This window comes from Pisolithus orientalis (assembly GCF_024613125.1).
Source record: "Pisolithus orientalis strain OTSU chromosome Unknown F5J12scaffold_16, whole genome shotgun sequence".
NCBI lineage: Eukaryota > Fungi > Basidiomycota > Agaricomycetes > Boletales > Pisolithaceae > Pisolithus > Pisolithus orientalis.
The window spans coordinates 886,989-911,344 of record NW_026260797.1 but is presented as its reverse complement, the minus strand read 5'-3'; the positions used below and the strand labels follow the sequence as shown (position 1 = coordinate 911,344).

The 24,356-nt window shown below is 47.2% G+C and overlaps 7 protein-coding genes across 7 annotated transcripts; 1 reads left to right on the top strand and 6 right to left on the bottom strand.

The window, feature by feature from the left end:
- Window positions 1-13,720: 13,720 nt before the first annotated feature.
- Window positions 13,721-15,777, bottom strand: F5J12DRAFT_836289 (glycoside hydrolase family 16 protein). The gene is made up of 14 exons (XM_051745967.1): window positions 15,502-15,777; window positions 15,409-15,444; window positions 15,335-15,346; window positions 15,159-15,275; window positions 15,033-15,109; window positions 14,962-14,980; window positions 14,874-14,901; window positions 14,754-14,826; window positions 14,660-14,703; window positions 14,449-14,608; window positions 14,257-14,397; window positions 14,191-14,205; window positions 14,055-14,137; window positions 13,721-14,002 (listed from the first exon to the last, which is right to left on the bottom strand). The coding sequence occupies exons 1-14, from the start codon at window positions 15,630-15,632 to the stop codon at window positions 13,853-13,855; spliced, it is 1,086 nt and encodes a 361-aa protein (XP_051599646.1). The 5' UTR covers window positions 15,633-15,777; the 3' UTR covers window positions 13,721-13,852.
- A 248-nt stretch (window positions 15,778-16,025) lies between these two features.
- F5J12DRAFT_906058 (ribosomal protein L15e) lies at window positions 16,026-16,832 on the bottom strand (the record flags this gene model as incomplete). Its single annotated transcript, XM_051748741.1, has 5 exons — window positions 16,026-16,121; window positions 16,174-16,260; window positions 16,311-16,501; window positions 16,554-16,708; window positions 16,756-16,832. The coding sequence occupies 5 exons, from the start codon at window positions 16,830-16,832 to the stop codon at window positions 16,026-16,028; spliced, it is 606 nt and encodes a 201-aa protein (XP_051599645.1).
- Window positions 16,833-17,070: 238 nt separating this feature from the next.
- Window positions 17,071-18,906, top strand: F5J12DRAFT_135970 (uncharacterized protein). The gene is made up of 9 exons (XM_051738104.1): window positions 17,071-17,430; window positions 17,483-17,621; window positions 17,671-17,929; window positions 17,977-18,030; window positions 18,076-18,160; window positions 18,212-18,336; window positions 18,400-18,514; window positions 18,561-18,626; window positions 18,713-18,906. The coding sequence occupies exons 1-9, from the start codon at window positions 17,226-17,228 to the stop codon at window positions 18,727-18,729; spliced, it is 1,065 nt and encodes a 354-aa protein (XP_051599644.1). The 5' UTR covers window positions 17,071-17,225; the 3' UTR covers window positions 18,730-18,906.
- A 498-nt stretch (window positions 18,907-19,404) lies between these two features.
- On the bottom strand, window positions 19,405-20,051 carry F5J12DRAFT_721843 (uncharacterized protein; the record flags this gene model as incomplete). Its single annotated transcript, XM_051741334.1, has 3 exons — window positions 19,405-19,668; window positions 19,718-19,859; window positions 19,909-20,051. 3 exons carry the CDS (start codon window positions 20,049-20,051, stop codon window positions 19,405-19,407), a joined length of 549 nt encoding a protein of 182 aa, XP_051599643.1.
- Window positions 20,052-20,396: 345 nt separating this feature from the next.
- Window positions 20,397-21,810, bottom strand: F5J12DRAFT_836244 (metal-dependent protein hydrolase). The gene is made up of 8 exons (XM_051745966.1): window positions 21,750-21,810; window positions 21,610-21,697; window positions 21,389-21,560; window positions 21,257-21,344; window positions 21,056-21,208; window positions 20,832-21,005; window positions 20,539-20,779; window positions 20,397-20,487 (listed from the first exon to the last, which is right to left on the bottom strand). Exons 1-8 carry the CDS (start codon window positions 21,759-21,761, stop codon window positions 20,432-20,434), a joined length of 984 nt encoding a protein of 327 aa, XP_051599642.1. The 5' UTR covers window positions 21,762-21,810; the 3' UTR covers window positions 20,397-20,431.
- On the bottom strand, window positions 21,805-22,735 carry F5J12DRAFT_836239 (uncharacterized protein). Its single transcript, XM_051745965.1, has 2 exons — window positions 22,535-22,735; window positions 21,805-22,479 (listed from the first exon to the last, which is right to left on the bottom strand). The coding sequence occupies exons 1-2, from the start codon at window positions 22,589-22,591 to the stop codon at window positions 22,075-22,077; spliced, it is 462 nt and encodes a 153-aa protein (XP_051599641.1). The 5' UTR covers window positions 22,592-22,735; the 3' UTR covers window positions 21,805-22,074.
- A 9-nt stretch (window positions 22,736-22,744) lies between these two features.
- F5J12DRAFT_836233 (PUA-like domain-containing protein) lies at window positions 22,745-24,327 on the bottom strand. The gene is made up of 11 exons (XM_051745964.1): window positions 23,965-24,327; window positions 23,864-23,917; window positions 23,783-23,812; window positions 23,636-23,731; window positions 23,569-23,585; window positions 23,476-23,516; window positions 23,364-23,426; window positions 23,241-23,317; window positions 23,147-23,180; window positions 23,038-23,097; window positions 22,745-22,982 (listed from the first exon to the last, which is right to left on the bottom strand). The coding sequence occupies exons 1-11, from the start codon at window positions 24,318-24,320 to the stop codon at window positions 22,932-22,934; spliced, it is 879 nt and encodes a 292-aa protein (XP_051599640.1). The 5' UTR covers window positions 24,321-24,327; the 3' UTR covers window positions 22,745-22,931.
- Window positions 24,328-24,356: the final 29 nt, after the last annotated feature.

Sequence of the window (24,356 nt, the reverse complement as noted above, 5' to 3'; positions counted from 1 at the left end):
CATGCGAGCGAGGTGGGATAAGAACACCGTCAAAGGCAGCCTTTCTTTTCTCGTTGGTAATCTTGGTGGAATGATCCACAGCAGCAACGAGAGGTTCATCTTTCAACTCATAGATCTTGGCACTCGATTCTTCTTCGACATCTTCATGGACAACAAAGTGAACCACATTGGCAGGCTGGGCTGCAGCCATAGTGTGCTCATAGGCCTGGAGGATAGTCTCTTCTCCATTGCGATAAATACGCTGCCCATTAGGGTAGATAACTCAACGATTCTCATCACATGCCAAAGAACCTTTCTGAACAAGATCGTTAACTGCCTCACAATTATCAAGACCATGACCTTCAACACCACATCCATAACAAGTGATGGTTCTTCTAGCAGGACGGGTCTGAGCTGGTGGAGTAGCAATGGGAGCAGCAGATGCAGCAGTAGGAGCAGGAGCAGGAGCAGGACAAAGAGATGGAGCACGAAGGACCTTTGCAGCATCAGGATCCATTTTAATGGCTCGATAATACAGGAGGGAGTAGTCTGGGTCACTAAGTGACATACAAGACAGGGATTTGATCAAAGTTTCGACCTCATCCTGTTTGCGAGCAGTAGGAGCTTCTCTCTCCAAAGTTTTGAGGTTTCTTCTGGCTTCATGGGCAGGGAGTAAGGGTCGAACACTATCATCTCTGCCATCAGGGCGATGAGAAGTGCTATTCTGGGGCTGAGGAGCATTAGGTGCAGCTCTGGGGCCAAGGAAATTGAGATCATCTGCATCAAAGCGATCATGACGAAGGACTTCTTCAGCAGACTGGCATACATCTGCATAAGCGAAGGGCCTGCTGGTATCAAGGTTTGGATCCTTCAACCTGAGACGGCTCTCGACCAGGCTACGAAAAACAGGGGACAAACCAGCCCAAAAGTAGCAATTGTGCTCATCAACTGAGATCCTTCCCTTGTTCTTCAACCAACCACCAATGCAATGTCACACACCAAAGGTGTTTGGTGAGGTGGACATGGATGTAGCTGATGAATGGAGGTGAAGACCATAGCCCTCATGCGAAGAAGGACAGCCAGCAATGTCGGCAGTCATCCCTCACACAAGAACAAGTTGTCAGTGCCAAAGAAAAAGGAGGAGGTGAGTTAAGTGCCAATAAAATTCTTAAGCGCCCATGTACGGCATTCCAGTTTTCGACGTATCTCCACCAATTCTGCAGACACCAAAACCATTCCCACACTCGCTTGTAGTGCTCAGCCACATGATCCTACCTTCCAAGATTGGAAAGGATTTGCACACTCCACACATTTCTACAGCACTCCCTCCAAAAGACGCTCATTTCACTAATTCTTCTGATATGGCTGCCTCCACATCAGTCATTTTGCTTGTCCCCTTTGCTAGGGACCATGGCTACATATATCTACCAGGAGTTCCTACCAGCTTCCGTCCTGAAGCATCCTGGTACATCCCACCCTCGTCTGCCCCCTCTCAGCCCATCCAGCTTGGACAGCATGTTCTTTTTGTCAGTATGACCTCCAGGAGGATGTTCTTTGGTTGCCTCAGGTCTGTCACTCGCTTGGAAAGGTCTTATGTGGTTGTTTCAGTCTCTCCAGTCCAAGAAGCATATGGATCCTTCCTCCCTGCCCCCTGCAATGTCTTCATACCAGTCTCGTCCATCATTCTTCCAAAATTGCGACAGCTACAGTATAATCTACTGTTCTCCACTCTCCCTGATCACATCCATGACAAGTATGATGCACATCTTGCCTCCTTGTTGCAAGATACAGCAGAAGATGCTCCCCCTTCATCCTCTCTTCCAACAGAGCCTTGTTCATGAAGTTTTTATTTGCTTCACTGAGAGGATGGTTTGGGGGGGAAAGTTGCAATCCCCTATGCTCCTGTCACCCCACAGACCCCCAAAGCTTGACCCCTGTTGACATCTGACTCACCCTGTCCACTTTTGGATGTACTATATCGGCATCAGATCAGCGCTGCCTCTCTGTCATCCCACTTTGGCCTAGAAGTGACCTCTTCAAGATGTGACATGCACAGCCTCCCCCTAATGCGATTCCAGTGCACTTTCCCAGTTCCTGACATTACTTGACTCATACTGTGACATTCTGACTGTCTTTGACTCACCTATTGCAAATACTTACCAATCTTTTGACTTTGCTTACTGATTCTTCGCTTTTTGGCTTACTTATCCTTACCAATGCTTACCAATGCTTTCCAAGATGATTACCCATTGCTTACATTCCTTACTCATCAGTTACCAATCACTTACCAGGTGTTTGCACCTTGTTTTCCATAGGCAACGCCCCTGTACTGTATATAAGTCACTGTACTTAGGTAGCAAAAAAGAAGACATCAGAGAGCCCCTCTTGATCGCAATTTATCATCTCTCAGTAAATCATTCATCAGCTTTGATAGTTGAGACTTTATTAAGGGTCTAGCTATCATCTACTTTGCTTATCATCATCTATCATCCATATACTTTGCTCCAAGCCCTCCCTGAGCTCAGTACAGCTTAGGACATTGAATTAAGTCACCATCCATCCTTCTGTAGGCTGACAGCAGTCTACCCTATTGCTTTCTATCACATTCTTGCTCCCTCTTTGTCAGGAGCACCCCCAACCCTCAGCACTCATCTTTGAGTGTTGTAGCTCACAAAAACCCTCCCAAAGAACAGGTTCTACCATCTAGGTACTGCATAGGCACACCACCACTCGCTTTCATTGTCTTTTGTGTTGGTTTTGGTTGGTTTTCACCACTGAACCTCACTTTGACTCACAGCACTTGATGTCTTCCATGATGGGGACAACATTAACAGGTGCTCACCAGAACAGGTTGAGTATTTTGGGATGTTGTCTCAAATCTACAGAGCATCAGATGTAATCAACAGGCTCGTTTCGAAGATCTGAACTCAGAAGTTAAGCAGGGTTGCCCCACTATCAGAGGTAATCATGGTTGACATACTAGAGAAGGCTTCTTCAGATCTTACTGAGGCCATCACGGGAGGAGCCTATCATCACCTTAGGAACCAACAAATCGGCAAGTTTCTAGCTCCACCCACTTCTTGCATCCTTGACTGGATCAAACCGAAGCAAGAGGAATCATCGGCTTCGGAAGGAAGAGAAGATGTCATGGATCAGGAGAAGGAGAAGCAGTGGTGCACTGTGGAGTTAGGGTATGTCGGCTCGAGCAAACTCTTTAAAGAGGTTGGTGCTTGCCTTGGTACAGGAACTTACAACTCTGCTTGGGAGGTATTGTTACAGGATGCATCGTGGGCTGGATTGCACAAACACTATCATAACGCTGTCCACTCCACCGATCCTCTCCCTTCGACTCCCTTCATCCCTGTACCTAATGATCAACTTTGCTTCTATCTCAGGGGACAGTCTCCCATCCTGCCCAACCATGTCCTCTACCAACATGCCTGTTACCAGTGCCGTTACCTGGGACATTGGTCATGTTGTAACAGATGTGGCTCCCACTATACTCCAGCCCTTGAGGAACCACCATCTCCATCGCCTTCATCACCCATCACCACTCAGATGTGTTCCCATGTCTATACTACTCGCAGACCCCTTTCCATTTGCCCTGCCAATGCAGGTCCCGGCCCGTCCTCAAGGGTCTGAGGACCTTAGAGGGGGGGTGATGTTATGCTTCCATCAGGGGTCTTACCTTTTTCAATTCCTCGTGGTCACATGCATCACATGCCTTGTCATGTCCTTAATAGTAGTCACCATCCTAGGGGCTCGAATGCTCCAGGGAACGTTCAGATCCCCTGCTGTCAGTGTATTTCCAATACCTGCCAGAGTCAGGGAAGCCACTGTGATCCAGTATCCCACTGCACTCTCTGATGGACGACTTGTTTCTTCCTTGTTCTGGTGACTCCTTTCTGACTCGTTTATATTGCTTCGTCATTGTACTATAGCTCTGGTGTCTGGCTCCTTGCTGCACATTGATTGTGCAGCTGGTATAGCCTTTGTTTCCTTGATGTCTCCCATTGTTGACACCGTATGACTCCTGTTTATTGGGCTGATGGTTTTGTTGATTGCTGTGGATACGCATCATGACGTGTCTGTCATGACTGGTATGGTACTCATACTTAGGTGTATATAATCCTACGTACTCTGTCCTGTATTGGCAGTTTTTCGATAGCTTGCAACTGAGCTTCATCCCTTCACTTCGATCCTTGTTCTCTCTCCACACAAACAACCTTAGGGACTCACCAGTAGACAGAACCTCTGTCAGATCTTTGTGATAACTCAGCCATAGGGGTTATGATAAGTTTGGCCCATAGACTCCCACCTCATGCGCTTCGTGCCTATTCCATTTGAAGAAGTCACCGCACTCAGGCATAACAGAGACTATGGGCCAAACATGTTGTAACCCCTATGGCTCAGTTATTGCTGAAGTCTGACAGAGGTTTGCTCTACTGGTGATCTGCTAGGGTAGTCACACAGAGAGGGAACAAGGATGAAAGCAAAGGGATGAAGCTGAGTTGCAAGCTATCAAAAAACTGAGGATACAAGGTAAAGTACATGGGTTTATATACCTCTAAGTACAAGTACCATTGTCACACACCAAAGGTGTTTGGTGAGGTGGACATGGATATAGCTGATGAATGGAGATGAAGACCATAGCCCTCATGCGAAGAAGGACAGCGAGGAATGTCAGCAGTCATCCCTCACACAAGAACAAGTCATCAGTGCCAGAGAAAAAGAAAGGGAGTGAGTTAAGTGCTGGCTAAAATTCTTAAGCGCCCATGTACAGCATTCCAGTTTTCAACATATCTCCACCATTTCTGCAGATACCAAGACCATTCCCACACTCACTTGTAGTGCTCATCCATGTGATCTTACATTCCAAAATTGGAAAGGATTTGCACACTACACATGTTTCTACAGCACTCCCTCCAAAAGATGCTCATTTCACTAAATTCTTCTGATATGGCCACTTCCACATCAGTTATTTCACTTGTCCCCTTTGCTAGGGACCATGGCTACATATATCTGCCAGGAATTCCTACCAGCTTCCATCCTGAAGCATCCTGGTACATCCCACCCTTGTCTGTGCCCTCTCAGCCCATCCAGCTTGGGCAGCATGTTCTTTTTGTCAGTATGACCTCTAGGAGGATGTTCTTTGGTTGCCTCAGGTCTGTCATTTTCTTGGAAAGGTCTTATGTGGTTGTTTCAGCCTCTCCAGTCCAAGAAGCATATGGATCCTTCCTCCCTGTTCCCTGCAATGTCTTCATACCAGTCTCATCCATCATTCTTCCAAGATTGTGACAGCTACAGTATAATCTACTGTTCTCCTGTTCTCCACTCTCCCTGATCACATCCATGATGAGTATGATGCACATCTTGCCTCCTTGTTGCAAGATATGGCAGAAGACACTCCCCCTTCATCCTCTCTTCCAACAGAGCCTCATTCATGAAGTTTTTATTTGCTTCACTGAGAGGATGGTTTGGGGGGGAAAGTTGTGATCCCCTATGCTCCTGTCACCCCACAGACCCCCAAGGCTTGACCCCGTTGACATCTGACTCACCCTGTCTACTTTTGGATGTACTATATTGGTATCAGATCAGTGCTGCCTCTCTGTCATCCCACCTTGGCCTAGAAGCAATCTCTTTGAGATGTGACATGCACAGCCTCCCCCTAATGCAATTCCAGTGCACTTTCCCAGTTCCTGACATTACTTGACTCATACTTTGATGTTCTGACTGTCTCTGACTCACCTATTGCCAATACTTATCAATCTTTTGACTTTGCTTACTGATTCTTTGCCTTTTGGCTTGCTAATCCTTACCAACACTTTCCAAGATGATTACCCATTGCTTACATTCCTTACTCATCAGTTACTAATCACTTACCAAGTGTTTGCACCTTGTTTTCCAAGGGCAACACCTCTGTACTGTATATCAATCACTGTACTTAGATAGCAAAAAAAAAAAGATGTCAGAGAGCCCCTCTTGCTTGCATTTTATCATCACTCAGTAATTCATTCAGCAGCTTTGATAGTTGAGACTTTATTAAGGGTCTAACTATCGTCTACTTCACTTATCCTTGTCTATCATCAATATACTTTGCTCCAGGCCCTCCCTGAGCTCAGTGCAGCTTAGAACATCAAATTAAGTCGCCATCCATCCTTCTGTAGGCTGACAGCAGTCTACCCTATCACTTTCTATTGCATTCTTGCTCCCTCTTCATCAGGAGCACCCCCAACCCTCAGCACTCGTCCTTGAGTGTTGTAGCTTGCAAAAACCCACCCAGGTCAAAGGTTCTACCATCTAGGTACCACATAGGCACACCACCACTTGCTCTTTTTGTCTTTTGTGTTGGTTTTGGTTGGTTTTCACCACTGAACCACACTTTGACTCACAACGATTGATTATGTCTGTTGCTCTGTAGATTTCAGACAACAGCCCAAAATACTTAACTTGTTCTGGTAAGCACCCATCAATGTTGTCCCCTTCATGGAAGACATCAAGTGCCCTAACAATGTCCAGGTAGTCACTTGCTGAGACTGGTAGTTGTGGCTCATCATTCCTGGCAAGGGCCATTGTTGTGAGAAGGTCAAGGGTGGCATGGCAGGTGCCATCAGAGTAGGTGGAGAAGGCAGTGCATATGTTGGCAGGCTCAGGAGCATGGGAGCCACTGCCCATGGTTCCTCAGTTATCAGGGTCATTCTCAGCTGCTGTTTTACCCTTTCCCTTTCCCTGTTGGTTACTGTCCCCATCATGGGGGACTCTGGCCTTGGGGGTGGGGACCCACTTAACTGAGAAGGACATGAGTGGATGTGGTCAAAGAGAGTGGGAGACAGGGGGCAATAGTGGGTGGTACTGCGAGATGGGGGATGAGGCAACCAACTCAGGAAGACAGGTGTTGGTCATCAGGGGAGAGGTTGGCATATAGATGGTGATGGGGGGCATGAGTAACTTGGGCCAGTTGGCTGTGGGTCATAAAGGGATTCACAGGGGAGGTTGGCATAGTCATTCTCAGTGTTAACAGAATGAGGAGAATCCATCTAGTTTCAAAGGTGACAAGTGAGTTTGTACTGATCAAGGGCTTCCAAAGTGTGGTCCTTTATATGTTCTTCAGGTTCCCAGGTATTTGGCAAATGAGGGAATCCTTTCCACTTGACCAGGTATTTTTGTTTACCTCTGAACCCATCAATCTTATGATTGATTATTGACTTGACCTCCCATTCAATTTCATCATCCACCAACTCCAGTAGAGGCACTGCAGGTGCAGTTCCATAAGTATCATTCTCAGTGAAGGGAAAGATCTGGGAGGCATGAAACATGGGGTGAACCTTCCAAGTAGGTGGGAGCTCCAATCAGAAAGTGACTGGAGACATGACTTGAGTCACCTTGAAGGGCCCAAGATGTCTGGGTGCAATCTTGTCACACTCATCAGTAGACCACTTTGTGAGCTGGTAGTCCTAGGGAATCTGTCCAGTGCTGGACAGCTCTGGACAGCTCTGGCCAGCAAAAGTGATTTACTGATGCTGGTTTTTGATCCTAAGGTGCCTGGTATCCAGGAGGACTTGATCTCCAACTTTGGGCATGATATAGGATCCTTTGCTGCACAAATGCATCAATTCCTGTGCTTGTTTATGCACAAGGATGATGACATCTCAGTTGGAAGCCAGCCTTTCCAGTCTTTCATCCACTGAGGGAACTGTGGTGAGTCATTTTTCAGGGTATGGAGAGGGGTCATATCCAAGAAGGAGGGAGAACATGGTCATCTTGTGTATGGAATGTACCCAGGAGTTATGAGCAAACTTGGCCAAGGGTAGCTTGGCCAACCAAGAGTTTGGTGTTTCTGCACAGTAAAGATGAAGATACCCTTCGACCTCCTGATTTACACATTCACTTTCTCCATTAGTCTGCAGATGGTAACCAGTGGAGAGTTTAGGGGTTACCCCTATTGCCTTATACAGCTCCTTCATGAACAAAGAAGTGAACTGAGGGCCATGATCTGAGATTACCAATTCCAAAATGCCAAAATGGGAATAAATGAACTGATGGAAGAGTCAGGCAATGCTGATGGAGTCAATGGTTTTATGACACAGAACAAACAGGGCAGCTTTTGTAAGACCCTGATCAACAACCATGAGAATGGAGTCATATTTTTGTTCTCCTGAAATGGGAAGATCCATGATGAGATCCATAGATATTTGCTGGAATGGGAACACAGTTTTAAGGGTTGTATGGGGGACAACAGGTGGCATTGGAGGGTGAGTCATGACCTTTGTGGTCTGACAAAGAGGGCATCCTGCAACATAAGACCTGATATCTTTACCCATACCTTCCCACCACACTTCCTTTCTCATTTTGGCAAACATTGCCTTTTTTCCAGGGTGTCCAGCTGACTCATGGTCATGATACAAGTGCATGCAGTGGCAATGATCCTTGGGTGGGATATACAACCAAGTCATTCTGAATCATTTAGTTCTGTCTTTTGAAATGGTTACATTGTCTTTGGGTTCCAGTCCTGTAGAGTCCTTTGACATGTGGTTCTTGACCTGCTCATACAGTTCTGCAGATATTGCATAAACACCTGGCACTCCTTTTATGGGTTTCCTCAAAGGGTGAGTGTCAGACAGCCTCTTCTCCTTTGTTGACTCCTCAGATGGGTGAGAATAAGGCTTTGAGCCAGTTTTGTTGCAAGAAATCCATGCTGGGACATGACCTATATGAGTAAGACAGTTGATTTTTAAGTGTTTTTGTATTTTTGTAAGTGAAAAAGTTGGCAAAACAAGGCAAATGCAGGAATCCACCCCTGTCAAAAGCCAAAGGTTCTCCAGGAGAACCATGGCCACAAGAGTGGGCTCCTCTAGGGTGCCTTTGTGAGAGAGTGTGTTGGCTGGGACCTGAAGATGGCTGGCCTGCCATGAGAAACAGATAGGATAGGACTGGATGGTTGCAGCCCACCAGGCCTGCCATGGGGTTAACTGCTGTGGCTCCTGGTAGTACTCCAGATTTTTATGGTCAGTAAAGACCACCATAGGTTCAATAGGGGAAAGAAGATATGGGTGGAAGGCCTTCAGCACATGAATAATGGCAAGCATCTCAAGATCATAGACCTGGTAGCACTGTTCAGCCCCAACCAAGGACTGCAATAGATAGGAGCAGGGGTGCCATTTGTTGTTGGTACCCTTCTGAGCCAGGACCACTCTGGTCCCAAGTTTCAAAGCATCTGTGAAGAGAGCAAAGGGCTTTGAAAAGTCTGGGATAGTGAGGACTGGAGACAAGCATAATAAAGATTTTAGCCATTCAAAGGTGGCATTCTGCTCTGGAGTCCACTGGTATGACACCCCCTTCTTGGTTAGGTCATGAAGAGGTCTAGCAATGCTTGAAAAGGAAGGGATAGACTTGTGGTAGAAGTTGCAGAACCTGAGGAAGCAGTGAAGCCCAGTAAGATTTTTGGGGGCTTCCCACATAGAGATGGCATTGGTCTTCATTGGCAAAGTTTCCATATGTCCTTTCCCAATGATCATTCTGAGGAACTCAACTTCTTCAGCCTCAAAACAGCACTTGCTAATTTTGAGGGGCAGCTCTTCCTTTTCACAGATCTTTAGGAACTCCCACACCCATTGGTGAAGTTCCTCCAGGGTTTTGGTGTGGACCACTACATCATCCATATACCCCACCTGTTTTCCTCATTGAGACTTGAAGGTGCAATCCATATACCTTTGAAAAGAGGGAGGTGAGTTGCACTGGCCAAAGAACATTACCATTGGCTTGAACAACCCCCTTGGGGTGATGAAAGCTCCTTTCCACTCATCTCCTTTTACATGAAGGTTAGTAAACCCCCATCAAATATCAAACTTTGTGTAGTATTTCAACTTGACAAGCTTGTCAAACAGAGCCTGAGCATTGGGCAGCAGATGGGTGTCTTGAATTGTAAATGAATTCAAGTAGTGGTAATCTTGAATCAACTGCTTCTTTCCATCCTTCTTTGCCATGAAGAACACAGGGGCTGCTTGAGGTGAGGTTGACAGTCAAACCTTTTTACACTTGAGATTTTCATCAAGGAATTCATCTAAAACCATTAATTCATCAGGAGACATAGGATATACTGCTGCTTTCTTCAGCTTGAAATCTTCTTTCAACCAGATTTCATGATCTAATCCAGGGCAATTTTTTGGCAGTGGGATGACATCTTCTGCAAATACTTTAGCAAATTCCTTGTACCATTCTGGAAGAGTAACCTCTTCCTTTTTAGAAGCTAAAGCCACTTCTAATTCTGTGGACAGGGTAGTTTTATTAATCTTTATGTCTGGGGTTTCACCAGATTTTATTTTACCACTCTCAGGGACAGACTGAGAGATTCCTTCTTACTGTCCATGTCCAAAGATGTTACCTGTGAAACATTAGCCTTCTCCTTTTCTGGATAGACATACCCATCATCCCAACACATAATTTTCCCAGCTTCCTAGTTCATACATGGTTTGAATTCCTTGAGAAAGGGCATTCCAAGGAGAACATGTTCTTTCCCTATGAGGGGACCAACATAGCATTTGACTTGTATGATATGCTCCTTAATTTCCATCTTCAGAGTTACTTTGTGGGTAACCCATTCTTCATCTTTTCTGGTAAAAGAGGTGGTTTCAAACTTCTGCTCGACCCAGTAGGTCAGGATCTTGAGTTTCTGCACCATCTTCTCTGAGATCAAAGAAACTTCAGTGCCTGAGTCAATGCATGCCCAGATTCCTGCTTTGTAGTCTGGAAAGATGACCAATCTGAGTGGAGAACAAATTTGCATGTTTGACTTGTCATCTATAGAGGTACAATTAGTGGACAATATGGACATGGGACCTACTGTAGCAGGTATTCCAGAGGTCCCCTTTAAAAACCCAACAACTTCTTTTCTTTGCCATTAGCTTCCCAGTTGCCAATGTAGGTGGTCTTGGTACCATCTTCTGCAACCACTATGTGAACATTAGAAAGTTGTTTCTTCTTACAGCCATGCTGAATGTGACTGGCTTCTCCACATTTGAAGCATTTAATTTCTGAACCAGATCAGTGCACATTCCTTTTATGTTTGTCAATGTCCATCACATCAGGATCTCAGGAACCTCCATGGTAATGAATGTATTTGCATTCATACCGAGATTCCTTCCCTTCCAGGATATGCTTCATGGTGGTCACTGTGCAGGCTTCCCCAGCACACTGAATCCACTCAACCACCATAGTCAGTGCTTGTCTGGAGTTTAGGACCCAGTCATGATATTCTTTGTTTAATCCTTTTCCGAAGATCCCTGCTTCACACAATTCTTCTTTGAGTTGGGCCTTGTTAACCAACCCCATAAACTCCACAATGTACAACTCAAGTTCTCATTTCCCCTGTGTGATATCCAAAAGACACAGAATTGCAAGCATGGTTTGATCACTGGACTCAAAGATAGCCTTTAGCCTTTCCATGAAATGCTGGAAAGTGTCTGTGTAGTAGATGCTTCCATCGAGTAGTTTGTTTTCATTTTGATAGTTCTCAGTGAATGAAACTGCCACTCCTTTTGTCATATACATCAGTGTGAACAAGATTTTGAGTGACTTGGTGTTATAAACATGTCAATTAAGGTTCAGGTAACCTTCAACCTGCATGATCCAGGTCTGAAGCCTGTTGTGGCTTCCATCATATTCACCAGGTCACCCAACATTAAACTCCTGACCTCCATTGGGTGGGTGGCTCAAGTACTTTGCATCATCTTTGTTGTTCTGGCTCTTTCCCTTACTGCCCCCACTAGTGGGGATCTCTGGGGGAACAGCCTTCCTGAAGTTCTGGCAATACCAGTCTTGCAAAGCTGAGTTAGTAGGCATACCTTGAGGAAACAGGTCACTTGTAGTTGCATGCATTGCCTGGCAGAGCTCCTCTGCCATCAGCACTCTTTGTTCCTCCAACTTCTGTCCCATCTCATCCTCCAATATGGTTCTTGGGGGCATCTCCAGGACAGATTCTCCATGACTGACAGTCATGGACATACTTTCTTTATTGGCTTTCTGTTCTTCTCTGAGGACTGATCTGAGTGAAGATTCTGACTTCTGATCATCTTCTTCTGAACTAAGTGCAATTTCTGACTCCCTAAAACAGGATAGATAAGATAACTGGGGATTTGTTGCAGTAACCAAAGGTCCTAGTCTTCCAAGCAGGATAGGAGGCAGGGGCAGGTTTTGTCCAAGCCCAAGAGGATTAGAGCAAGGAGGGACCAGTGGCCTTGATTTCTGTGGGTTAGACACTTTTATGGATAGTGACAACAAAGGCTGAGGGAGGAATTATATTCTGAAGAAAACCTGTCAGCAACTGAGGGTGGTGGGTGAGTGACTTTACATGTAGGGAGACATGAGCCCAGACTCTAGGGAGGCAATCTATTAAAGCCTAATGGCTGCCTGTAGAGTGGTGAAATTGATTGAGGGTAGAAGGATGTTGCTCAAAAGCAATTTTGAAGATTAAGAGGTTTCGTTGAAGTTCAGTAAGCCAAGGGACAAGTTGTCCTTCATGAAGAGGGTAACAAGTCCCGAAAAAGCTGCACAAGTTTTTTGATTTTGTTATGCCCAAGCCAAGTGACTTCATCAAATGGACTAGTCATGAGTGGTGCAAGGGGGAGACTACAGGCCAAACTTATCATAACCCCTATGGCTCAGTTATCACAAAAGTCCAACAGAGGTTTGCTCCACTGGTGAGTTCTTCTGAGATCACAACAGGGAGAGAACAAGGACAAAAGCAAAGGGATGAAGCTGAGTTGCAAGCTATCAAAAAACTGAGGATACAGAGTACAGTATGGCTGTATATATACCTCAGGACAAGAGTACCATACAAGTCATGCCAAGGTGATGGTAAGTATCTGCAGCAGTAAACAATGAAATAGAAAGGAGTCATACAGTGTCATATGATGGGGGTAGCATAGGGAACAATGGCTATACTGGCTGCACAATCAATGCACAGTGAGGAGCCTGACACCAGAGCAAGAAGTAAACAATCAGAGCAATAAATATGAGTCAGAGGTGAAACATGAAATTGACCATTCATCAGAGATGGGGGTGGAACACTGGATCACCTACAGGTGTGCAGCATCAGAGGGCATTGGAAATACCACAACTGCTGGAGATCCAACCCATTGGTTGAGCATGGACATGCCCATAACAATGATGGTTATTAGGGGCATGATGAGGCATGTGACACATGTGACCATGAGAAGTTGAAAAAGGAAAGACCCCTGATGTGGGCATAACAAAATTGATGTGTATTGAGTGAATCTTGCTCCTTACAGCACTGTTTTTTCTACCAAAAAATAGGGGCTGGTCATAAAACATATGGGAATCCTTCTCTGACTGTTGGATGGGCAAAAAATTGACTGTGTTGTAGTAGAATCATGATTTTGCACCTCTTGTCATTTTTGCAACTCTGGGTAAGTGATAGTATTGTCAAAGTCTGACAACTTCAGCTGTCAGTCATTGAAATTCACACCACTGTACTGATAACTATATTCTGTATGCATCATGGACCATTTTCCTGTTGAAGAACTCTCCATGTGAGACCTTTGATGTGTACTGTTTGAACCAAAGTGGATCCATGTCTTCAAGTGCTCTTGATCTTGAGACATGTACTGAATACCTCAAGCCTAATTTGAGTACCTGACTTTGCTTGCCACTTTTTAGGCTCCACACTTGAACTTTTTTCATATTCTACACTCAATTGCAGAGTGTACTGAGGCAAACTTTCAATGTTGCAGATTAGGGTCCATTCGCAAAGGGGTGGCATGATAGTAGTTAAAAGGATGAAGATCCACAACATAGTAATATATATTTGCAAAGGTCCACGCAAGTCGTTATTGGAAAACTATGAGATGCCAGCATCTTATATTAGTGAGAGCCAGCCAAGTGTCATCGCGACTGCGGCGATCCACACAGCTGATTGGGAATAGTATGCCGTGGCAGCACTGGAAGATCCAGAAGATAGTGTTGCTGATTTATAGACTTTCAGAGAATTGATGATCCAGGAAGCGTTCTACGAATGAAAGGAATTATATAACTCCAATACAGCAACCTGGTGTACCCACCACAAAGTTCGCGGGATCCATCAGTGTTTCTTCGCATGTTCCGGGGCATCCAGATGTTGCATAGGAGTTTCCAGCCCAATCACCTAGAAAAAAAGTTGATATCGGCAGGTTCCTGCGAATCAGATGGCTGTCTTACCACAGAATGTAATATCTGTCGGGAAAGTTGACGGAGATCCGCGACCACACCACGGAGGTCACTCACCAAAAATTATGGAATGATTGGCGAAGAACTGAGCGATATTACATGAATTCGGAGCTAATTCTGCGACGGGCTCGCCCCAGGTGGATGGGTCCGGTAAACCATCGACTATGTCCTCAGGTACAGCAGCACGATAGAAGGACCCTGAAAAGGTTGAGTTTTTTTGCTTCTCCCAAACATGATTCAGGTACAAACAGACGGCGATCCCATTATCGTCCCATTTCATTGCAAAAACGCCTCCACCTTGGGAGTCAAAGTATGGGCCATAAGACGCTCGGCTCCATTCAGTAACGCCACAGCCAGCATTATTGTTTATAAACGCGTTACATTGCAGGTTATCGACTCCATTGGTTTGCTGGGATGGAGCATGAGGGGAGCCCTGGCGTTATCCATGGATGATACTCACAACAATAGTACCAGTGAAGTTGGTCGTAGCTGTCAAGTTGCAATCTTTTTTTGCCTGTGTTTGAGTGCATTCGGTAACTGTGAGATGGACGTACCTGGAGCAGTATGCCAGGTTACTTGGTTATGCTCGTTGTCGTGTACACCTTCAATGATATCTATTTCGCCATTCTTGGGAAAGAATTATAGCAACTTGAGGGAAAGGCGACAGCACTCACGTAAGGCCATGTTCCACTACCTAGCGTCCTGTGCATACATACGTCAGAATTTCAAGCGTAGAATGTTCAGTTAAATGAATTCACTTACCAGAAAGCGGGCCAAACACCTTAGGCATCGAGAGATCAGCTCAGGAAACCACACACATAAAGAATACTAACCACAACCCCATGGTGCCATATCGAGGTCTAAAACGAACAGGCCAGTATTGTACATAGCCTGGCTCGATATACGAACGCTGCTGACGTCAACGAGTGCAATCTACCTTGGTTTCATGCGAGCATTACCTGCTTCGATTGGTACCCAACGGCAACCAGGTTGTGTTGTCACCTTGCATGATGACTTTGTTGTCCGATGTGACGTACGCCAAGCCACTGGAGAATGCAGTCTGCTGGTCGACGAACCTGCATATTCGTCCATCGATTGGAAAGACTGACCGGAAGAACAGAGCCATTGGACTCACGTTACCATACCACTTCGCAAGGGAAAACACAAGAGTCAGAGTGGAGTGGGCGGCAAATGAAGGTGCCTACGAACTTTGTTGGGTCCGTTCCGGTATAGAAATCAAAAGTACTTGGGCACCGTGTCAGCACACCAACGTTATGGCAAACATGCGAAACAATGACAGACTCGAAGAAAGTTTGTCCTTCATACGTATCTTCAATCACCCATATCACACTCGTGTTTTGGGCGATGGACCCAGACGTCATCGCAAAGGCACATAGTGCCCATATACTCCAGGGGCTGCGCTTCCGGAACATCGTTTGAAACCGTGTCCCGTTGGAAGGTGTCGAAATTGCGAGGGTAGTTAAGCTCAGGCTGGGTATCGATGGGGGTATAAGAGTAGAAATCCAACACGGGGCTGTTCCCCTCCGAGATTAACTTATATCACTTGGCGAGAGCTCTCCACAACGTAAATTTTAGAAGGCTGCGGTCGGCTCCCACACGCGTACGTAAACAGACATGCAGACCGCACGAGGTTAACTCTGCAACACAGCACAGCCCAAGTCCTACGCCCAATGGCGATCGGTGATTTCAGACAAAAAAAATAGAATAGATGAATGCTGTCTTTTGCAACTCGAGGAAACGCATGACCGTAGCAAACATGGATACGTATAGTGCATACAACAAAGAGGCTGGTCGCCCATGCAAAATCACCGGTAGCGGCGCAAGCTGAGCGTGTTGTGCTTTTTCCAGGTGGACCGTGCAGGCGCGTGGTTGTGACGATGACCTTTGCCCAATCCCCGGTTCTGGAACAGTGTAAGTGGAAATACCCCGGAGGAGTGAGCGGGATCTGCGAACCTGTTTCCCAACGCTGGTGAGGCCGCGGGCCTCGCGACGCTTGTGGACAGGTTTTGTGATCCAGTTGATACGGGGATCCCGACGAATCTATGACATCTTAACCAGGAGAGCTGACCAAAACGAGACCGGGAACTCACAGCCTTGTGGTTGGGATCAACAAGGATGACTTCGTAGTACTTGTAAACACCGTCTTGATTCACCCAGTAGGAATTCAGGACTCGTAAATTGCTACAGCGCCTGCCGACACGCTCCTCCGCGACACTCCTCAAGCTACGCTGGAACTTAAGGTGGTTGACACCCTGACGCACAGGTTTGCCATAAGTGGCACCTAAATCTCAAGCTCAGTAACAGTCCAAGTGCGCACAAACGGCAGGACTTGCCCTTCGGCACAGGCTTCTTGCGGTTACCCCGCCTCACACGGATGCGGTATATAACATAACCCTGCTTCGCCTTGTATCCTAGACGGCGAGCCTTGTCTGGACGGGATGGACGGGACGCGCGGTGGATGACGTTCAGTTGACGGTACTCCCAGCACCTACATAGGACTGAGAGATGCACCCTTGGATATCGACCACCGCATACCTGACACGGAGCAGGAATCGTAACACGTCGGACTGCTTCTTCTTGTACAACTCGCTGACATACTTGTAAGCACCCATATTCCAAGCTGGGATGATAAGAGTAAGTCAGTCAACTCTGGCAACCAAACATCTGGGAGGTTGATGCAGCATCCACCCTCCCACACACATGGATTGAACAGCACTTCAGCGTTCAACCACCACGAGCGGCGTCCCGGGCGTATCAAGCGGCGAAAACATACCTTTTGGATTGGGCTTGATGCGATAACCGCAGGGACGATGACGAGGCCGTCCTTGGAGTGTGTAGCGGACTTGACTGCAACGGCAGTTACCGAGAGACCGGATCCCGCCGATAACCAAATTAGGCTATTGTGGTCTTACTGTGGTTTATACTAGCAAGTCTTGTACTTCTGGTCGTCAAGGTTGAGGATTTATAGGGATGGCGAACTCGAAATCCTACATATACTTCATACCATGATATGGCAACGGACAGACGATCTTCGAGGGTACCTCAGAGATGCTGTCCTCCCCGAGCTCAAGTACGGCCCGGATACTCCAGATCTACCGCCTCCAGGACATAAGAGCCATCGCAATACCCTCTCTACGCGATTCAGGAAATACAGGCATTTGTCCGCCATCCACTACTTGGGACCGTCGTTCGATGAAATGGTTACTGAATGTAAGAACAATTTTGTGCAGACCAGCTAATACTTAATTTGTGTGTTTCCTAGGGATTTCGGCACGTGTACCTGCAAAATCAGCTGGCTTCCGGAACGAAGACCAGGAGAGTGGAGAAATCATAACCGTTCCATCGGCGAGGAAATTCAAGGTCAGCACAACCATACCAGCCCCTATCACAGATTCCACCCGGTAAGCATGACATGCCACCTCCCCAGAAAGCTTACTAATCCAGTCACAGCCTGTGGTCTTGGATTGACCACTTCCCTCTGCGGACAATACAACGTGTCCTCCATATCATTTTTCCTCAGATCCGGGATTGGAATTTCGTATCAGATAATACCGGAACCGATAACACAGACATATGCAAAGAATTTTACTTCACAGACACACGTAATCCACCGTCACCAGATATTAGATATAATTCTGTGGTTGTGGTATGTCAACCGCCATGGGTGCTTTCCGACGAGGACATGTGGCAGTTCACCGAGTTGAAGTCTGTGAGTACTGGAATCTATTGTTTGTAAACATACTGATGTACCATCAGCTTCCGACAAACAATGCACCACCCCTACGCGCGAAGGAACGTCTTTGGGCCAGGGTATGTTTAGTAACACGCAAAGTTCTATGGCTCACCAGGCAGTAGCTCTGGGATACTTGTGTTCGGCGACACTCTACATACTTCATAGTGACTTCCTATCAGCAGTGGGTTTTTGGTGCATTCTCTAGAGGTAATGTGAAACCTATCATTCCGTTTGCTCGTTTTGGGAGAACTGTTGTAGGTTTTACGAACGCCTTCGTGTCCCCACCGATGGGTGCCCAATCACGAGATCCTACAGTAATTCATGCTGCGATATATTGGCTTGCTTCTGCCCTCGCTGTCGAAGATGGATACGTTCCCCCCTATGTGCGTAAGCAAGCCTCCGCCTAATTTGGTAGGTTCTCAGACAGGCTTGGAATCTTTGACCAGATCCCAGAACCGGTAGATTATGTAATAGGTGAAATACCCATTCCACCACACGACAATATCGATGACATAGCTACCATCGTCGATTCTTTGTCCAGCTGGACCGGGAAAAGTGAAGGTACCGCGCCCCCGTCTTTGGTTTCATCACGCTCAGTACGTTTTAGAGCCAGCATCGTCCGCACACGCCGCGGAGGTAGTACCTGCCCTGGATTCTGAGAGAGGTGCCTCTGGTGAGGTTTCCGATTGGGCCCCGATACCGTATGTACGGCCTCGAGATCTCATCGCAACCAAACGCATGGTCGAACGATGGCGTCAGACCTTACCTGGCTCTGATGATGTGCAAGATGCAGAGTTATTCTCGTCATCATCAGTGGAAGACCTCGACGGACTATATGATGGGAGTTTGTGGACGGATGATCCCGATGACGCTGCCTGCACGGTGTCCTCCGACCACACCGAAGTTGGAGAGAAAAGGGGCCACTGGCTTACGCGCACTTCTTTCCTTTGTACACAGTAGTATACTATCTTTTGTCTCACCAATGCCAGGCTCTTAACGCTCCAAGTGCCATCTTTACGGGACCTGATCTCTTTTGAGTGTATTTGGAACAGCCCGTGCGAAAGATCTACCAACAAGGTGACGTGGTTGCATAGATACTCGAGGCTAGCAAGTTGCCCAGAAGAGTCTATCACGTCAATTTGGAGGTAAAAAAAGGGTAACCGGGACATGAAGGGCTAATAGCAATAGGGGTCATGTCGACGTCCCACGTCTCACGCCATCTTTCGTCCACCTTCGAAGCGGTATGCTCTGCGCACACGAATTTTACTTAGGCCTCATACACACACGAATTGACAGAGTACATACTCGGGCTAGGTACGGGTCGCATGAAGGAAATAAATGTTTTGTTCTACAGGTCCATTGGTCCCGCTAGTCGTTATACGTAAAAGCTAGATTGCTGTTTGATTCCAGTCACAGCGTCAATGTCAAAGGGGAGAACATTACATCCAAAATCATGCCAACTTGCTATATTCACTCACATAGCTCCGCTTACTTGTTCTCACCCACATGCACGTTGCCAGGAGGGTGAGGACGCACAGCGCAAACTCGATCCACCCTATGGCCTCCACGCTCAGAGTTTCCCTGCACCTGGAGACGCTGCTCAGGTCCTGCGGTAGATAACATGGCGAGTTTCCCTCCACGAACCCAGAGACAGCGGATATCCAATTACAGTTGCCTCCCGATCTTGCTCCGTGCATCACGCCAGCGGCAGCTCCCTAAAAAAAAGTCAAGATAGGACTCGTTCTCGTGTCTTGTTTTACCCACCCATAGAATCGTGGTAACAAGAAGCCAGATGATGGAGCTCGCTATGCTTGCCAGGAAATGTATAGCACCGTCAATTATCCACAAAAGATATGCTATTCCAAACAAGGTCGTCCAGACGGCATTGAACTCGAAAAGAATCAAGCTGGGAGAATCAGCCAACTTTGGAGCAACCTACATTCCGAAGCACTTACACTGAGTGGTAACGATCACTCGGCCAGTTATTGTTCTCGTTCCCGGCGCTGATGAGGAATGCTGCGAGGCCCAGCTCAGCCATAGCACAAACTGTAATGAGAGCGAAAAGGATTGGATGGTAATGTGCCTTGATGTAGGGCATCGTCAAAAGGTTTGACAGTTGAAGGACCAATGTGGGGAGAGAGAAGTAATGTTCTTGGATATCGAAGTTTGTAGAGGTTCGGGTGAGGGTTATCCGTGGTTCAACGTTCAACACGCAATGCGAAACATGCGAACAGCGTGAGGCTCTCTATCCGACGCACTCCACATTCATGGTGTACATTCAAGAGTGCCTCGAGCGGGTCATGTGGCCGCTGAGAGGTCCGAACACGTGTTCCAGGCGTGCGTAACACTTGAATTACGCGCAGATTCAATACTTCGACTCACCGCAGTACGGATGGCACCAAAAGGCTGTGAGAGGCTATGCAAAAAGCACGACAATACCTGATGAGATCAAAAGAGGTGCTTGTTGATTTCTTAAGATTACATCACAACAGCAAGTCTAGCTAACCCCAACGCTCCTTCCTTTGTTTTGTTGCCTAGGGAACGTGTTATGAGACGAAGGAGTGGGTCTGTGTCTTTTACCTCACCTCCTATAAATCCTGATGCGTGTACAAAAATGCACCCTTCCACGCCGCAAGCCCGAGACAATTCATCATCCCGAAGCCCTCTCCATTTCTCGGGTAGTGCCTTCCGGCTCTCGAAGCTCTCCGGCGCGACAGGCACGGCTTGAACGCGCCAATTACCGCTGAACTCGTCAGGGTATATGACGTACAATGGGAGAGCGTCGCTTGCAATATTCTGCTCTTCTTCGAGCTCAAAAAGGTGTTCCTGAAGAAATCGGTTTGCTTAAGAATAGTCTCGGCGGCGGTGGCAACAGTACCTTCCAGGGAATGAACTGTTCGAATAGTATGATTCTCCCGCTGGGATCGACCCCACGCCGAGCAGTAAGGCCGGCTCCAACAAAACCTCGGGCAGGCAACCACGCATTCGCATAGTACCTCAGTCTGCCAAGAAATTCTTCCCCGGCAAGCTGTGAGGCCTTGCTAAACAGGGACTGGCAAGTAATTTAGGGAATAGCGCTCGTCCCAAGGGTGTATCACGCACATCGATGGCCCCTGCATCCGTCGGATAATTCCAAGGTGGGTTGAGCCAAGCGATCCTACTTGACAAGTCGGTCCGATTACGATATCGCGGCTTTTGTTCTGAGGGGTACTGAGATACTCCATTATCAATGCCATCGATGGCCTCTATAAATTCCTAGGGAATTGATGAACGAGGAGGGTATATATGTGGTACCAGGTATACCTTGTACAGTTTCAACCAGAGAACTGTGACATTTGGATCCTCGATGTCCAACTCTAATTCACGGGCGATGACTTCTTTCCCAAAGTGCCTGCGAACGTGATGAACATTCATTGACAAAAAAAAACAGCGTACTTGTAGATAAGGCCAGCCGACGATAGTTTAATCCCGAAGCCATACCCAAACACTTCTTCGAAACCACGTTGGTGGTGATCAAAACGCCTCTTTTCAACATCATACACGGCTCCTACATCGACGACGATGTCACACGTATCCAAGATGGACGGATCTCTGGTTCTTTTCAAACCTGAAATGGCTATGAGCTTAAAAGCGCTGCATCAGTTGGAAATGCGTACTTGCTTCCCGATAAGTGGGGGTGTGTCGCAAGAGAAAGACGGCTAGGGCCTCATCACAGTGAAAGGTGCCATTGTGGGTTCCTATTGTCTACAAATCAAGATCACGAACCCAGCTATCGCTTCCTCCTCAGATAACGAACCTTTGCCTCCATATCTGTTCGGTGGTGTTGGAAGTTGGAAGGTGACGAATGACCATTTGATATCATACACGTTACATAAGCACAGGCTCAATTAACAAGTATTAAATATTCATTGGCTGCACGAAGTCCTTGGATAATTGTCTGAAAAATAAGTGTAGCGTGTCGACGAACTAAGCCGTGCAGATGCAGGATATATGGTAAACGTATGTGCGAGACAGTCCGTCAGCGCCGGATGAGTCCATTGACAAGATGGTGAAAAGGAGAAAGCACGAATTCCTGGGTCATGTCCAACATCAACACCATCCAGAAGAGCCAAACCACAAGTCTATGCGAACGTCAATGCCACACCCACTGCAAATCCAATGCCCCCCAAAACAGTGGCGCTCCTGAGGGCTTCTGCACCGGCAATATAACCGTCGGGGGGTCCATATATTCCACCTGCTGCCGACGCTCCAGGACTAGGGGCCCCTCCACCAGAACCGCCTCCATTAGCACCAGCAACAGAGGTAGGGGCCGTCGGGAGATTGCTACTGGCCACAGTAGTGCTGGTCGCGTTGCCCGAACCCGATCCGCTTGCAGTTGTACTGTTACCAGTGGGTGACGCCGAACCTGAACTCGTCAGGCTGGTTGTTGGACCGATGGTGATGACCGTGGGTGTCGAAATGGTGCTAGTTTGCTGGTTTGAACCCACAGTTTGCTGCACGACCCAGGAAGTCGTCACCTGAGCAGACTAGACGGAGATACGATGTTCGCATAAAGCGAAGAAGAGAGGTAAAGCACTCAACTTGTGCAAGTACGAACACTGGCAAAGCCAAGTAGGGGAATAAGTAAGAAAGTCTCATCGTCGGCCTTGCCTGCCCTCGCCGTTACACAAGGAAGTAATAGAACTTCTTGCCAACCTACTGGTGTGGGGTCCTGGGTTGTGCTTTGGAAATACCTGCGGCGGGGAGAATGAAGTGCTTGTGAGAAGAGAATTTGGAGGGGTCATTTTTGGGGGGTCAAATACGTGTGCGTGTGACAATCAGACCATTTTCTACATAGCCGTAGATTACACAGAAATTCTGTATCATGTGTGTACGAAGAGTTAGCGGTCCATAAAACCTCTGCTCTGACACGGAATTGATCCACAATTATATCGTCGGCATCCCCAACTGCCGAGTTCGGTTCAGGAGCTCATAGTCCTCATCCTTCCTTAGCAGGGTTCACGGGAATGGGTGGTTGACCCTCTAAACGCTGAGTGCAAATTTATCATGAGTTCATACAGCAACTTCCCCCGTAAGAAACTTACGACAAAGGCAAACTTGCATACTAGGTAGCCACCTTTTCCCAGGCCCTCCTCTCTCCAGCACTTTCACACTGAGTTAGCACGTGAGCAACTAGTCACCGGGCATTCTTACCTTTTTCACGGTATACAAGCCATCATACCGATATCTGCATTGGAACGCTGAGGTCAAAAATTTGGGAGTTGTGGGATGAACGTGCTCTAACTACCCTTCGCTTGGGCCGTACTTTGATTGCAACTTGTAACCGCGAATCACTCTCACCGGGTTCCCGGTCTCCACGGAGCGCTAGGGCAAATCAGCAACTTGTCTGGCTCATCCACTGCTACCCCACCTTCAGTGCTCTGTTATGATTATGTTCAAATGTCTGGTCAGAGCTTTGTGGCGCGGTCCGAAGCTGAAAGGGATATCAGAGGTCGATACACAATTTGAGTAGGGGACCGTACGTTTTTTGGAGCTGTCTTTGTGCCCTTCAGGTCTCTGCCACCTATAACACCCTAAGTTTGAGGCGTTCAGGCAACGCCCGAAATATGTCTCACCGGCCCCAGTGTATGTGCTGGTATGCATCTCAACCTGAACGAAGAACCATGCCCAAAATTGACTCACAATGCATAGCCGTCATCGATGTCGTCCTCGTAACCGCCGGATATTGCAACCGAATATGCACCGTCTTGGCCGGGTGCGATGCCACCTACCCAGGGGCTGTATGTTGTCAACAAATCAAGGAAGAAAGTCAGATCGTACACCACGTACGCATGGACCGCATCATTTGAACATTCCTCCCTGAAAAGTGTGTGAGTTTTACAAGTAGAAATCAGCTAACAAATCACTTACCGTGAAGCCCACCACGAGCCAACTTCGACGCCAGGTATGTGACCATATACCTTCCTGCACACGGATTCAACGAATGCTGTGCGGTTTCAACGGTTACTTACGGGTCATGTGTCCTTTGCTTGTTTGAGCCGGAAGAGAAGCTGGAGAGGTTTCTCACAGTGAGAGGGACAGGTGTGTCTTCTTGCTGCTCTCCCGTCAAGGCATGACTTGACAGGCGGATACTGCGACGCCTGCTCTCTGAGGTAGCTTTCGGGAGTGCATTTGTGCGGACCAATTTTCGTCGACGTTCATCGTCCTCGTACTCCTCGTCCGTTTCAGTAGCTGTCCTTTTGGCCTTGACTCGTAGGGTCTCCCTTGGTTCTTGCGTCGGCACGAGTTTTTCGACACCAAGACCGATGAGCAACTGCTTGTTACGATGGATGTTAGCCTCACGCTCTTCTGCGTAACTCGGGGCCATCTTGCAGTCCGAACTGGACAGAATCCGCTCGTGACC